The 14,606-nt window shown below is 42.1% G+C and overlaps 1 protein-coding gene across 1 annotated transcript in view; it reads left to right on the forward strand.

Annotated features, from left to right (window-relative positions):
- LOC139275554 (target of Nesh-SH3) overlaps nt 1–14,606 on the forward strand; it is a 200,214-nt gene that overhangs the window by 113,808 nt on the left and 71,800 nt on the right. Inside the window, exons 9-10 of the mRNA XM_070892723.1 lie at nt 10,258–10,317; nt 14,012–14,080. Of these exons, the coding sequence (XP_070748824.1) occupies nt 10,258–10,317; nt 14,012–14,080 (129 nt within the window). The remainder of the gene's footprint in view (nt 1–10,257; nt 10,318–14,011; nt 14,081–14,606) is intronic.

Raw genomic sequence — 14,606 nt, forward strand, 5'->3', positions numbered from 1 at the left:
GTCTCCCTGCATAGGTTCCCATCCCCCTGCAATATTAATTTAACTCCTCCCAAACCAAGCAAACACTCCTCCTAGGACATTGGTTCCGGTCCTGCCCAGGTGCAGACCGTCCGGTTTGTACTGGTCCCACCTCCCCCAGAGCCAGTTCCAATATCCCAGGAATTTGAATCCCTCCCTTCTGCACCACTGCTCAAGCCACGTATTCATCTGAGCTATCTTGCGATTCCTACTCTGACTAGCACGTGGCACTGGTAGCAATCCTGAGATTACTACTTTTGAGGTCCTACTTTTTAATTTAACTCCTAGCTCCCTAAATTCGCCTCGTAGGACCTCATCCCGTTTTTTACCTATATCGTTGGTACCTATATGCACCACGACAACTGGCTGTTCACCCTCCCTTTTCAGAATGTCCTGCACCCGCTCTGAGACACCCTTGACCCTTGCACCAGGGAGGCAACATACCATGCTGGAGTCTCGGTTGCTGCTGCAGAAACGCCTATTTATTCCCCTTACAATTGAATCCCCTATCACTATCGCTCTCCCACTCTTTTTCCTGCCCTCCTGTGCAGCAGAGCCAGCCACGGTGCCATGAACCTAGCTGCTGCTGCCCTCCCCTGATGAGTCATCCCCCTCAACAGTACCCAAAGCGGTGTATCTGTTTTGCAGGGGGATGACCGCAGGGGATCCCTGCACTACCTTCCTTGCACTGCTCTTCCTGTTGGTCTTCCATTCCCTATCTGGCTGTGGACCCTTTACCTGCAGTAAGACCAACTCACTAAATGCGCTATTCACATCATTCTCAGTGTCGTACATGCTCCAGAGTGAATCCACCCGCAGCTCCAGTTCCACAACGCGGTCCGTCAGGAGCTGGAGGCGGATACACTTCCCGCTCGCATAGCCGTCAGAGACACCAGAAGTGTCCCTGACTTCCCACATACTACAGGAGGAGCATAACATGTGTCCGAGCTCTCCTGCCATGACTTAACCCCTAGATTAACTTAATTTGGCAACAGCAATGCTAAAGGTTACTTACTGATATAGTAAAGAAAAAGAAAAGCTACCCACCAATCACCAGCCAATCACTTACTCCCTTGGCTGTGACGTCATCTTTCGATTTCTTTCTACTTCTTTTTTGCCTTCTCTCCCAGCTGCAGCTGCACCGGCCGGCTAGCCTCTCCGAACGACGCTGGGCCTTTATAGTCCGCTCCGCTGTCCCCGGACTCCTGCTGCTCACACTCCCATTAATGGAACTCATTGTCTTTCAGCACTTTTGCTTATCGGTTATAACATTTTTGGAGTTGGGGGAAAAAATGCTGCTTGACTGACCATCAAGAATCATCAAATCGGGTAATGAAGAGTTGTTAGTTTTTCAATTGGCGTGGGAAGATGGTGCGTCACGAGAATGGACATGGCAGGCGGCCAATGTGGGAGTACGGGGGAGGGGCAGTTGGAGGGAGGAGGTCATGTGATGACATCCAGCCAGAGTTGGCAACCCTACTGCCATCACACCTCGCTTACCTCTGTTGCGGATGTCCTGCTCTGCCCTGCTGTTGGCCTCTTCCCGCCCTGGCTGCTACGGCTGCTCTGCCCTTGGCTGTTCAAAGTCTCTCCGGCCCTGCTCTCTCCCTCTCATTCTCTCTTGCTCAAACTCACTTGTTGGTCTCTCTCGATTGGACTCTGGTTTTCTAGCGAGTTCTCAATTTGCACCTAACCGATGTTTTGAGGGGTGCGGTAAAAAAAACTTCACGTTGGGCTTTTCCTCGCAGGTTGCGCCCGAAGCTCGCCAATGATGGACTGCGCTGGCCAGATTTCAGCAGCTTCTCTGGCTCGTTCTGATTGTTTCTCATTAATTCTGTACCAACCCAAAACGTTTTACCATGTGTCCAAGTCCATTCCTGCATGGAATGTGCAAGTTCATACCTGGGTCAGAGAGCTAAGATGCTTGAAGGACTGGGCAAAGACAGACACTTAGATAAGAGGCTGGTGACAGTGGGGAGAAACTACACAGATGGTCTCAAAGATGGGAGTATTTCCTTCTAGAATGTTCGGTACACTGAACAAGGTCCTCACTGTCCGCAATCTCATCTTTGATAAGCGCATTGAGATTCTTAACCGCACCATTCTGTACCTCACTAATGGATGGTGACTACATTTACCTCAGGTTGCTCTAGCCTGTTTCTATTAGGGTTGGGTTCACTGCACAAAACAATCCATAATATGCCAAAAATTCTCTTACTCATCGAGGCCTTAAAATTAACTGGTATGAAAAATACAAAATAGTGGATTGTTCTTCTAAGGCTGGCTGTTAAGGCAATGCAGAGGGAACTTTACGCTGCATATACTCCATAATCTGGCGAACCTAAGCTGGGAGACCCTAATACAGACACTGTTGCTAAAAGTGCAGAGCTTCATTTCCGAGGTATGAACAAGAACGAAAATCACCCAAAATATGAAAACTTTTTTAATAACAGTAGTAAATGAAAATACATGTTTTTTGTTCAAATTATAATGAATTATTAGGAATGATTCTGTTTGTATAGCTGCCCATTTATTTTATCTACAGTGTATTAGGGATGGTTTTCTAGACCAATATGTCAAGGAACCAACTAGAGAACTGGCCATCCTAGACTGGGTGATGTGTAATGAGAAGAGACTAATTAGCAATCTTGTTGTGTGAGGTCCCTTGGGGAAGAGTGACCATAACATGGTAGAATTCTTTATTAAGATGGAGAGTGACACAGTTAATTCAGAAACTAGGGTCCTGAACTTAAGGAAAGATAACTTCGATGGTATGAGGCGTGAATTGGCTAGAATAGACTGGCAAATGATATTTAAAGGGTTGACGGTGGATAAGCAATGTCAAATATTTAAAGAACGCATGGATGAACTTCAACAATTGTACATCCCTGTCTAGAGTAAAAATAAAACGGGGAAGGTGGCTCAACCGTGGCTAACAAGGGAAATTAAGGATAGTGTTAAATCCAAGGAAGAGGCACATAAATTGGCCAGAAAAAGCAGCAAACCTGAGGACTGGAAGAAATTTAGAATTCAGCAAAGGAGGACTAAGGGTTTAATTAAGAGGGGGAAAATAGAGTACGAGAGGAAGCTTGCCGGGAACATAAAAACTGACTGCAAAAGCTTCTATAGATGTGAAGAGAAAAAGATTAGTAAAGACAAACATAGGTCCCTTGCAGTCGGATTCAGATAAATTTATAATGGGGAACAAAGAAATGGCAGACCAATTGAACAAATACTTCGGTTCTGTCTTCACGAAGGAGGACACAAATAACTTTCCGGAGGTACTGGGGGACAGAGGGTCTAGTAAGAAGGAGGAACTGAAGGATATCCTTATTAGGCAGGAAATTGTGTTAGGGAAATTGATGGGATTGAAGGCCGATAAATCCCCGGGGCCTGATAGTCTGCATCCCAGAGTACTTAAGGAAGTGGCCCTAGAAATAGTGGATGCATTGGTGATCATTTTCCAACAGTCTGTCGACTCTGGAGGGTAGCTAATGTAACACCACTTTTTAAAAAAGGAGGGAGAGAGAAAGCGGGTAATTATAGAGCGGTTAGCCTGACATCAGTAGTGGGGAAAATGTTGGAATCAATCATTAAGGATGAAATAGCAGCACATTTGGAAAGCAGTGACAGGATCGATCCAAGTCAGCATGGACTTGTGAAAGGGAAATCATGCTTGATGAATCTTCTGGAGTTTTTTGAGGATGTAACTAGCAGAGTGGACAAGGGAAAATCAGTGGATGTAGTGTATTTGGACTTTCAAAAGGCTTTTGACAAGGTCCCACATAAGAGATTGGTGTGCAAAATCAAAGCACGTGGTATTGGGGGTAATGTACTGACGTGGATAGAGAACTGGTTGGCAGATAGGAGGCAGAGAGTCGGGATAAATGGGTCCTTTTCAGAATGGTAGGCAGTGACTAGTGGAGTGCCGCAGGGCTCAGTCCTGGGACCCCAGCTCTTTACAATATACATTTATGATTTAGATGAAGTTTGCAGATGACACAAAACTGGGTGGAGGTGTGAACTGTGAAGAGGACGCTAAGAGGCTGCAGGGTGACTTGGACAGGTTAGGTGAGTGGGCAAATGCATGGCAGATGCAGTATAATGTGGATAAATGTGAGGTTTTCCACTTTGGGGGCAAAAACACGAAGGCAGAATATTATCTGAATGGTGGCAGATTAGGAAAAGGGAGATGCAACAAGACCTGTGTGTCATGATTCATCATTCATTGAAAGTTGGCATACAGGTACAACAGGCGGTGAAGAAGGCAAATGATATGTTGGCCTTCATAGCTAGGGGATTTGAGTATAGGAGCAGGGAGGTCTTACTGCAGTTGTACAGGGCCTTGGTGAGACCTCACCTGGAATATTGTGTTCAGTTTTGGTCTCCTAATCTGAGGAAGGACATTCTTGCTATTGAGGGAGTGCAGCGAAGGATCACCAGACTGATTCCAGGGATGGCTGGACTGACATATGAGGAGAGACTGGATCAATTGGGCCTTTATACACTGGAGTTTAGAAGGATGAGAGGGGATCTCATAGAAACGTGTAAGATTCTGATGGGACTGGACAGGTTAGATGCAGGAAGAATGTTCCCGATGTTGGGGAAGTCCAGAACCAGGGGACACAGTCTTAGGATAAGGGGTAGGCCATTTAGGACTGAGATGAGGAGAAACTTCTTCACTCAGAGTTGTTAACCTGTGGAATTCCCTACTGCAGAGAGTTGTTGATGCCAGTTCATTGGATATATTCAAGAGGGAGTTAGATATGGCCCTTACGGCTAAAGGGATCAAGGGGTATGGAGAGAAAGTGGGAATGGGCTACTGAGGGAATGATCAGCCATGATCTTATTGAATGGTAGTGCAAGCTCAAAGGACCGAATGGCCTACTCCTGCACCTATTTTCTATGTTTCTATGTCTGTGCATAAATACATCTATTTAGATTAAGACGGGACAAATATATTTAGCCTTGGTGTTGGCCTTTGTTTTGATATATTGAATCCTGCATAAATGATTGAAATAATAAAGCAGAAATATTACTCTCACTGAGAATGTGATTTAGTTGGTTTAAATGATACAGAGCCAAATAAATCAGGTCATTAACATAGAGTCATCTAGCTATTTCCATTACTCTGAAAACCTGCCACTCCCTCCATTACTTCATCACACCTGCAGCCAAGCCATACAAATTTCTATGGCTATATGTTATAGTAGGACTGAGTTCAGACTGCTGCATAAGTTTTGGGTTTCCAATAATTTATGTGGATACAAAGTAATATTTTGACATTAAATTCTATTAAAATAATCACCCTGCCAACATCGAATTGTTAGTGTTAGAATTACTGAAGGTGTCTAATGCAGAAATGAATCTCCGAAAGATTCAGACTGCAGTCACCTCCCTTCTGACCCGATTCCTTTCCTTTTCCCAGTCTCTCTTTTCCCAAGCTCTGTGATCCTCAATTACACACATACACAAACATTCCCCAGAAAATAGTTTCTGATCTAGTTTGCTCAATAAAGGGATGTAAAATGGGAAAACCCAATCTGAAAATCAATCCACAATGTCAGATCTCTGCCTACTTTGTGGACCACACACATGTTCAGTGTTTTAAAAAAAAAAATGGGGCAGAAGGCTTCCGCTTAAAGGATGTGGGAGCTGCACAGTAATATTGGTAATGAAGGTTAGGTGACATTCCAGAGCAATTAATAATCTGACTTGCTGCCTTGTTCTCGCCGACAGTGAAAGCTTTGCCACTAAATGGAGAAGGGAGTGAGGGAGATGCAAAGGTGGCTAGTGTTAGAACAGCAAAGGGATTGTGGTTGGGCAGTGAGAGTAGGACAAGTCCATTGAGGGACTTGTAAGTAAAGATGAGGGGTTTGAATTCAATACACTGCGGAATAGAGGCCATCGAGGACAGAGTGAGAGTTAGTATGAGGTAGGGTGTGAGTAGTGGAGTTTTCAAGGAGTTGCAGTTTATGTAGGATAAAGCTTAGGAGATGGTGAGCAGAGCATTAGAGAAGTTGAACTGGGAGCTGATGATGACCTGGATGAGGGTTTCAGTGACTGGCAGGATGAGGGAAGGACAGAAGCAAATAATGTTGAAGAGGTGGAAATAGGTCACATTTGTGGTGGATAATAAGTACACGAATATTGTGAGAAAAAAGTTTATTTCTCATGAGCTCATCTAGGTAAGGAATTATTTGCTGGGATTATTTTTATGGATTACTGTTACCGCAGTCACGTGATTCCTGGGCAACTATTTTATGTGCCTTCCAAAGTTCCCTTTCTATTACTCTGCCCTGTAACATTTCAAACCCAGTAAAAATCAGATTACATCAGTGAAAATATCACTTAATTGGTTCTGTGTTCTAGAACCATGTTATATTCCAGTTAAGCAAAGCCAATTGAACCATCCTGCCAATGGAGTGTTCCAATTGCAATTTATTTGTGAAAAAAACCATTACACCTCATTACTGCCTGCAACATTCGTAAGCTATATTACATTATTTCAGCAGCAGTCTATTGTAAGGCATTGTAACATCAACATTTAAAGCACCCTTGCAGACATTTGTAATTTTTATTCTTTGTAAATGATTGAAGTTATACATATGCACGAACATGTGAAAAGAAGGATGATGAAAAACCACTCGGCCCACTAGGCTGATGCAACCTCATGCATTGCCTCCCCCAACTGGACATAATGTTAACTACTGGGCAGGCAGAAAACATATGGCCAGTTACAGGAAAACTCATGTGGGCCGAAATTCAGCCTCCCAAAAAGGCCACTTACCGCCAGAAAGTGGCGGCTAGGCGGCGGAGTCGAGCGGCCGCCGTCTTCCGTTCCGATGGCCGCCACGATCGAAATTCACCTCGGGGGTTTTTCTGGCGGTCCCCACTTCTGCCCCGCTGCTGCCGACTGTCCTAAGCCCGTCATTAAAGTGTGCATCATCGATCTCCCGCACCTCCATGGCATCCCCCTCCCCCGTGAAATTTAGCTAAAAGAATCCACAATCTGCCGCGCGATGCCCCTGCCAGCTTTTTCTGTTGGTGCACATTCCTTTCACTCTGTCAGCCACAGCATCGTGGCAGCCCTTCAAGGAGAGGGCGCACTGCCGCGGCCACCATGTTTTTTTTTGCCGGACGACTTCTCAACCGACCGGACAATTATGGCCCAGGTTCGGCCAGGCCACCAACAGGCAGCCTGGCACCCCCTCTTGGGTGCCAGGCCGCTGGTCCAGCTGAAACCCTCCCTGGTGGCCTAGTGTGGCGAACCTAAACAATCGCTGCTTCCCTCCCCTTTAAATGAGGGGAGAGACGTGGTGACGCACACGCGCACTGACGTCATCACCGCTCCGCCGCTGACTGACGGTGGCGAAGAATCCGTCCTGCCCCCACTTCCACCCCTCACCAGCACTCACCGCCGCACTTCCATCCCCATTATGACTGACTTCCGGTCCGCTCCCAAAAAATTGCCAAAGAGCTGAAAATGGATCAAGAGTCTGCCTCATCTGACGCGATGGTAAAATCACTCAGAAAACGGTAGTTGCGCCAGTATTCCGGCGGGGGTGAATTTCTACCCTGACATCTTTGGAAATAATTCTCAGCACTAATTCTCAAACATGGAGAATCCAATCAGATAATTAATGATATTCCACTTCATGGAACATCATATCCATCAGCCCCAGTGGAAGAGATGTAAATGGATCACTGTTTGTTAAGGGCCCAATGTGCCTTTTTACCATCTAGAAGTTTGCTGAAAGCATTAAATGGTGCAGTTTCAAAGAAATCCCAAACGCATTGCGCTGATTTATTCAGTTTTGTCTTTGGAGCTATTGGGTAATCATTAGAAATGTTAAAGAAACTGGGTCTGAGAGGTGCAGCTGACATGATCTCTCCATAGGGTTAACCAGGGCAATACCAAAGCAAGAGCTTGACTCCATTGACATTCTGCACTTTGACATGTCGGTGTATATTGGGTATGTGGGGAGAGGGGTGAGTCGATGCCACAGAACCCACGTTTTTCAATCCAGTGCTCCTGACAACAATAAAACTGTCATAAATTCTTGTTTTGTCCCCTGTCTTTTATATTAACTAGAGTTCAGTGTTCTCCTAATTCAGATCTTGTTTCTGAACAATAGTCTATTGGTAAGGGTCGATCTACTGGAAAGTATTTTGCTACTCTGAATAATAAAGTGGGCCATAAACTCTTTTATTTGATGTGACAGAAATTTCTACTTCTCAGCCACTCTTTGCCTTTATAAAATGCTAGACCTAGACCAAGTGTGGCATAGTGTGTTTCAGCATTGAATCAAGCCAACCATAATAACCAATAAATACATTTGAGATAATTTTGCACAGATGTCTTACAGATACTTTTAACAAAGATACAATCATTCATTATTTTCCATTCTTAAATAAGCAAAATGTGCCCAATCTTTCTGGAAAAATAATGACGTATTAATGACGCACCCCATTATTAATGCGCAAATCGGCCAGCAAATTTGGGGGATTAAGACTTGAGGCATAAGTTGCGAATCTCCAGAACTTGCTGCCGATTTTTTGCCGCTCTCCCATTTGCTTCACACAGTTGGCATCTTGCCTTTAGCCTTCCCGTTATTTTTAAGAACCTGCTGGATTTGCATGCTAATTGCTCATTAAACTCTCCACATAAAGTTAGCACTGGTGATTCAGAGTGTAAGTACCCTTTTAATGGTGTGATAATTGTCAATGCCATGCCAATCAACCTCTCTGGCTCACAAATTGAACTAATGAAACTGTTCAATCTCATTCCTCAGTCCATTGTTCGAGATTTTAAAAAAATGTCAAATTTTAAGTTATAATTTTTTTTATCCTACTCTTCCTTTCTGTCTCTTTTTTTCTCTCTCCCTTAATCCAATCTTTCTTGGCCTCTTGTTAATTTATCTTTCTGTACTTGATTTAACTGTAATTCACCCTCTCTACTTCATCCTCCTTGTCAGTCCTTCATCTGTTTATTTCTAAATCCTTAAATCTAATTGATTAAGAAAATTCACCATTGGTTCCGCCATTCACTAAGGTCCCAGGTGCCTCATTGCGCTTGTTATTCCATTATCATCATGTACATCCGGCAAGTTACAGCAGTTTATGAGCTGAAGGGTCCAGGAAAAAGTCTAACTAACAGCATATGCCACAAGATGCCCAGCTCCAGTGAGATATGGCATATTTGGTATATTTTATCAGGTCTCAGCTGAATGCCACCAGTTGATAGAGGTCTATTGAGAATAGCGCAGTATGGCACCAGCTTTTATGTCTCACCAAAGCAGTTAAATCCTGAAATGAGTGGTTTTGCTGAATATAAAAGCTATATTGAAAAATATTGCCATGTGCCTTCTATTAAGACTCAAGAAAGAAGAATTTGTTTTGTGATTCAAGATTTGACTCTCTGTCATTTTCAAATTCTTATTTTTGCTATCTAAGACATTCTTCTGTTGAATAGTTTAAACCTTGATTTAACTTATTTTATACTTACTTAGTATTGTGAAATTCAGTCTATGCAATTTTGTTTTTTCTTTAGCAATCTTTAAACTAAAACAGGTGTCACTGTTGGGCTCCCTTTCATTTTTCTAATTTGTATTCTGTATGTGAATACATTATTTTACTCTGTCTTAATAGTCTAATGAATGGAACAAATTTGTATCGGTATGTGTGGGATCCACAGAGATCCACCATAAACTGCTCAGGAATTGAGCATCATAGACATACTGGATGATCATGAAGATTAGTTAGTATTGCACCATCTAGACTTGAAGGAAAGTCCAGTTCCATAAACCAGTAGGCCTACTGGAAGGTGAAAGAAATTAGACACCTTGGACAGATGGTCATTTGAATCTGAATCATCCATAGTGCATCATCTTTTTGATTTTCCAAATCATCTCAATTCTGATTGCCTTAGTTTTAAGAAATGCTTATGCTTGATGTTGGTGTTCTGCAATCTATGTAATGCCTTAAGTTGAGCAAAATGATGTGAAGTTTTATGATACACTATAAAACTTGATCAGTGGACACTTCTGTGCTGGTCAACAGTTTGAGGTCATTGGTGCTTTCTGGATGCTCGAGTGCCCAATTACAAACACACAATAATGAACATTCAGATAGAAGTAATGGTACCAATTCTTTTGTTTATATAAAAAAGCATGTTACTGTCTTGCCACTGATGTAACCTTTTTATGATATTTGGTTTTCTCTTGTTGTCCTCTACAGAATCTGAAACAGATTCAACTGATGGTCAGTTACTCGCCACTGTTTCTGGCAGCACTCAGGGTATGTAATGATTCCGGTATATATCTAACAGAATTTTTACAAATGTAGCTGACGTTTATCTGAAAGGCCTTGTGAGAAATTCAGGTGTAAACAACAAATGAGTTTTGAAACTATGAGCTCATCAAGGTAAGTGATGACAGGTTTGAGCAATTCAGCATTTTTCTATGTTGCATCAATCAACATTGCCTGATCAAGTATGGGTTACATCCAATTCAAAGTTCCCAATAGCTACATTATTGATGTACATCATTGATGCGGATTCATATCCACTGGGATCTGTACGAGACTAACTAAACTCATAACTATGGCCACTGTTAATAATTACAGAAAAATAAAAATAAAAGAACATATATGTAAAAATATTGCACTGCATTGAGATTATCTTTTGTTCAAGAGAAAGACTGCTCTAACTAGCTCTTGTGAAGCTCACAACTACTATCGATTCTTATTTAGGAATGTTTAACAATCATAGAGCCTTTTTATGCTGATTGAGCTGTGAAATATGTGAATTATATTGCCTGGCAAATAAAATGGTCTCAATTTAACATTTATTTTCCACTTGGCAGAGCAGTAGGATATTCTTCTGCTCTGACTTGAAATTAGTATTTAATCTGGCATTTGGGTGTACATTTGACAAAAAAGACACGCCACCAAATTTAAGCTTAATGGTGATTAAGTCAAATGTAAAATCACAACACTGCATCAGCAAAAACAGGTATTACATCCTTTCTCTCCAACAGTGTTTTCACATTGCGTTCCCATTCAATTTCGTTGCTCTTTGCTCGGGCACTAACTACGTTCACAACTGCCAATGATGTTTTGTTTTCAGCTGATAGAGGACATGCATGGTGTAAGGTATGTGGAGAAAACTGTTTTTCTCCAATCACTAACGCAGATTTGTGACATCCTGAGGCATTCAGAAACCACAATATGGCTGAAAGTTGATAGAAATCATGACTCCATTTTTTGAAAACCGTGCATGTAGTTGCTTGGAGTCTGCATCTTATTGCATGTATTTTAACTCAAAGGTCCTGGTATACAATCACTTTTAGATATATTTTCCTTCGGTTGTTTATGTGAATGAAGAAGTGAATGTGAGTATAGAATAGATTTCCTCTTTTAGACTTACACTGAGTTTTTCACTTGAGTTGGTGACTGGGGGAACATAAATACAATCGTGTGTACAAGTGCAAGAGTAGATGAATTGTAAAATATCAAATATGAAAGCAGGAAACAGATGCTGAATGTCAGCACTAGTTATGTGTTCTGTACACACTTAAAGTAAGAAAATGTGCTGGATGAAAAGGGGGAAATATCTGCATGTGCACGGTTGTCCATATCAATTCAGATGGTTATAAAAAACCTAGTTAACATCTGAAAATAAGAGAGAAATTGTTGTGTTTTCTTGGGTATGAACGGCACCCAAAGCAACTTTACGCAATGTCTCAGAGAGAGGGACAGAGTCTGTCGGCGTTTGATGTAAATTAAAAATGAATAATAATTTTGGCAAGCTCATTGGCAGCATGGATAATAGTACTTTTGTGCTCTGGTAGTAGTCAGATACATGAATATCAAACTTAATGCCAAAATTCTGTGCTAGTGTTAAAGGACAATCAGAGCCAATGTGTTGAATAACATCTTGAGTTTAATTAGAATGGTTAGAGGGTTTGTCTTATTCAATTAAAAGTACAGGTATCTGATTTGGAGTTTGTGCAGCATGAGCTTATGTAATGTGTTATTGCATTGTCAATAAACTGCATTTTGCCCAAAGTTTAACCAAAGTTTTTGCCTTTCATTTGCATCAACATTTTGGCTTCCTTTAAAAAAAACTATTGTCTGTATTAGTTTTGAGCAATGTAACTCATGCTCAATAATGTTGGTACTAACACTGCAGAATAACCCCCAGTTTTTCTGGATATAGTTCCATGACTCAAGATAATGGCAGAGATGATAATGGTCATACTGGCATGCAATGTTCATGCTGCAAAATACAGTATAAGGGTGGGCTTAAACTGCATTAATTTCTAAGTTCTCAAATCTTCAGCTGTCTAAGACAGAATCCAGTGCGTTACAACAACATTGTCATGAGATTATGGAGGTACCTCAACTGTTTTTGGTCAGAACCCAGTTCAGCCAACTGGATTTATAATTACGTTTAATGCAATTGAATCCTACATTTTTGTTTACTCTGATTCGTTGAGACCAAGTTAAAAAAGAAAAAAACTGCAAATGCTGAAAATTTGAAATTAAAAAACTGCAAATGTTTGAAATATGCAGCAGGTCAATCAGTATAGATAAGTAAACATTTCTGTTGTATATGCTTCATCAGAACTGAAAGCTAAAAGATAAGCAAATATTTTAATACATTTGGAAAAAATGCAGAGGAATAAAGAGGGAAGGACACAAACAAATTAGAACCCTTGCCTCTGAGTCAGCAGGTTGTGGGTTCAAGCCCCACCCCAGAACATGAGAACATGATCTAAGCCAACACTTTAGTGTAGTACTGAGGGAGTGCTGCATTGTCGGAGATGCAGTCCTTCAGATTCAACGTTAAATTGAACCCCCTCTGCTACTCAAGGTGGTTCTGGTAGATACTATTAAGGTTAAATGGTCTGCAAATTAGATTAGATGATATAAAAGATCAGGTCAGTAAGGCATTGGAAATATATATTGAGATTATCTTTTATATCATCTAACAGTTTTTCATTAAATAGTTTACTCTCATTCAACCCATTAATTTCCTCTTAGTGGCTGGAGCATCTGTTGTTTTCCCTCTCCTTTTTCTCACTTTTTATCTATCCTTACTAAGATACTTGGGGGGAGAAATTCGGTTGTTTAGCACCACCATTAGCGCCAGAGAGGGGCTCTAAGAGGCGGCTAAACACCTACCGTCTGAGCCTGACGGCCTGCCGCGAACTTCAGTGAAAGTTTAGCGGCGGCGCTGTCATATAGCGCTGCGTACTCTAGCGCCAAGTTGGTGACGTCAAGAGTGTGCAACACTCCCTTTGCGACGTGTTTACGAAATTGACTGCTTTCACCTACCGTAGTGCCTGGCGCTACTCCTGACAGAGGGAAGCAGATGATGTACAGAGGATCCCGGGGCGATATCGCAGGGAATGAAAGGGTAAGTGTTGAGAGTCAAATTTTTTACAATTTCTTACCTCTCTTACCTGTGCAAGGCTGATCGTAGCTTCCACTTCCACTTTTTTGCAAGTTTCACATGGTCGACCTCACCTCCTCTTTAGGTGCTAGGATGCCGGTATCCTCGCGCCTCAACTTGAGAAGCACTCCCACGCTACCGCCCCGCGATGGGCCTTTAGCGCCCAGAGAGAATTGTGTAATGCTTCCCTTAGCGATCCACTCTCCTCTTGGGGCGATATAACTGAATATCCCACTTTGAGGCGGTAGACATCGCCGGGTGCTAAAGGTAGCACCCCAACAGCATCACCGCCTCAAAGCGGGCATTACCGAATTTCTAGCCCTCGGTCTTGTAGTTTTAAGTTCTGTTGAAGCGAATGCACCCGAAATGTTAACTTACTTTTTCACTTAACAGATTCTGAGCAACCTGCTGTACATTACTAGCAGTTTCTGTTCTTATGCCATAGTTTCAATGTTTCTTTTCAGGTACCATGTGCACAAAACCAGAAAGTCACTTCCAGACTTTTAAAATTGCTTTCTTTTAAATTTATTACAGAAAATCCGTCTGCCTTCAGATCAACCCCAGTATCTAATATTGATGGCCAGGGGCAAGAAAGATTTAGAGGTACAGTATTCCTGTCAGCTTGGCTCAGTTGGTAGCATCCTTGCCTCTGAGTCGGAAGGTTGTGGGTTCAAGCCCCACCCCAGGACTTGAGAACATAATCTAGGCTGACACTTTAGTCCAATACTGAGGGAGTGCTGCATTGTCGGAGATGCAGTCTTTCAGATAGGCCCCATCTGCTGCTTAAGGTGGTTCTGGTAGATCTTAAAAATAGCATGGTACTATTGAAGAAGAGCAGGGAATTCTCCTGGTGTCCGAACCAACATTCCTCCCTCAATCAATACCATCAAACTGACTAGCTGGTCATTCATAGCATTCTGTTTGTGGGACCTTGTGTGCAAAATGCCTGCTTTGTCTGCCTGCATAAGCCTATGTCTTTTATTTGTTGTATAGGAAGTGCTTTAGGATGTTTGCGAGATATGATAAGGTGTTATATAAATGTTCTATCTTCAGTTTCATATTTGAGAAAAATATGGATAAGTAGGATTTGATGTACATTTTTCAGAGAAGCTATTTAAATTGAATAATT

This window comes from Pristiophorus japonicus, chromosome 11, assembly GCF_044704955.1.
Source record: "Pristiophorus japonicus isolate sPriJap1 chromosome 11, sPriJap1.hap1, whole genome shotgun sequence".
NCBI lineage: Eukaryota > Metazoa > Chordata > Chondrichthyes > Pristiophoridae > Pristiophorus > Pristiophorus japonicus.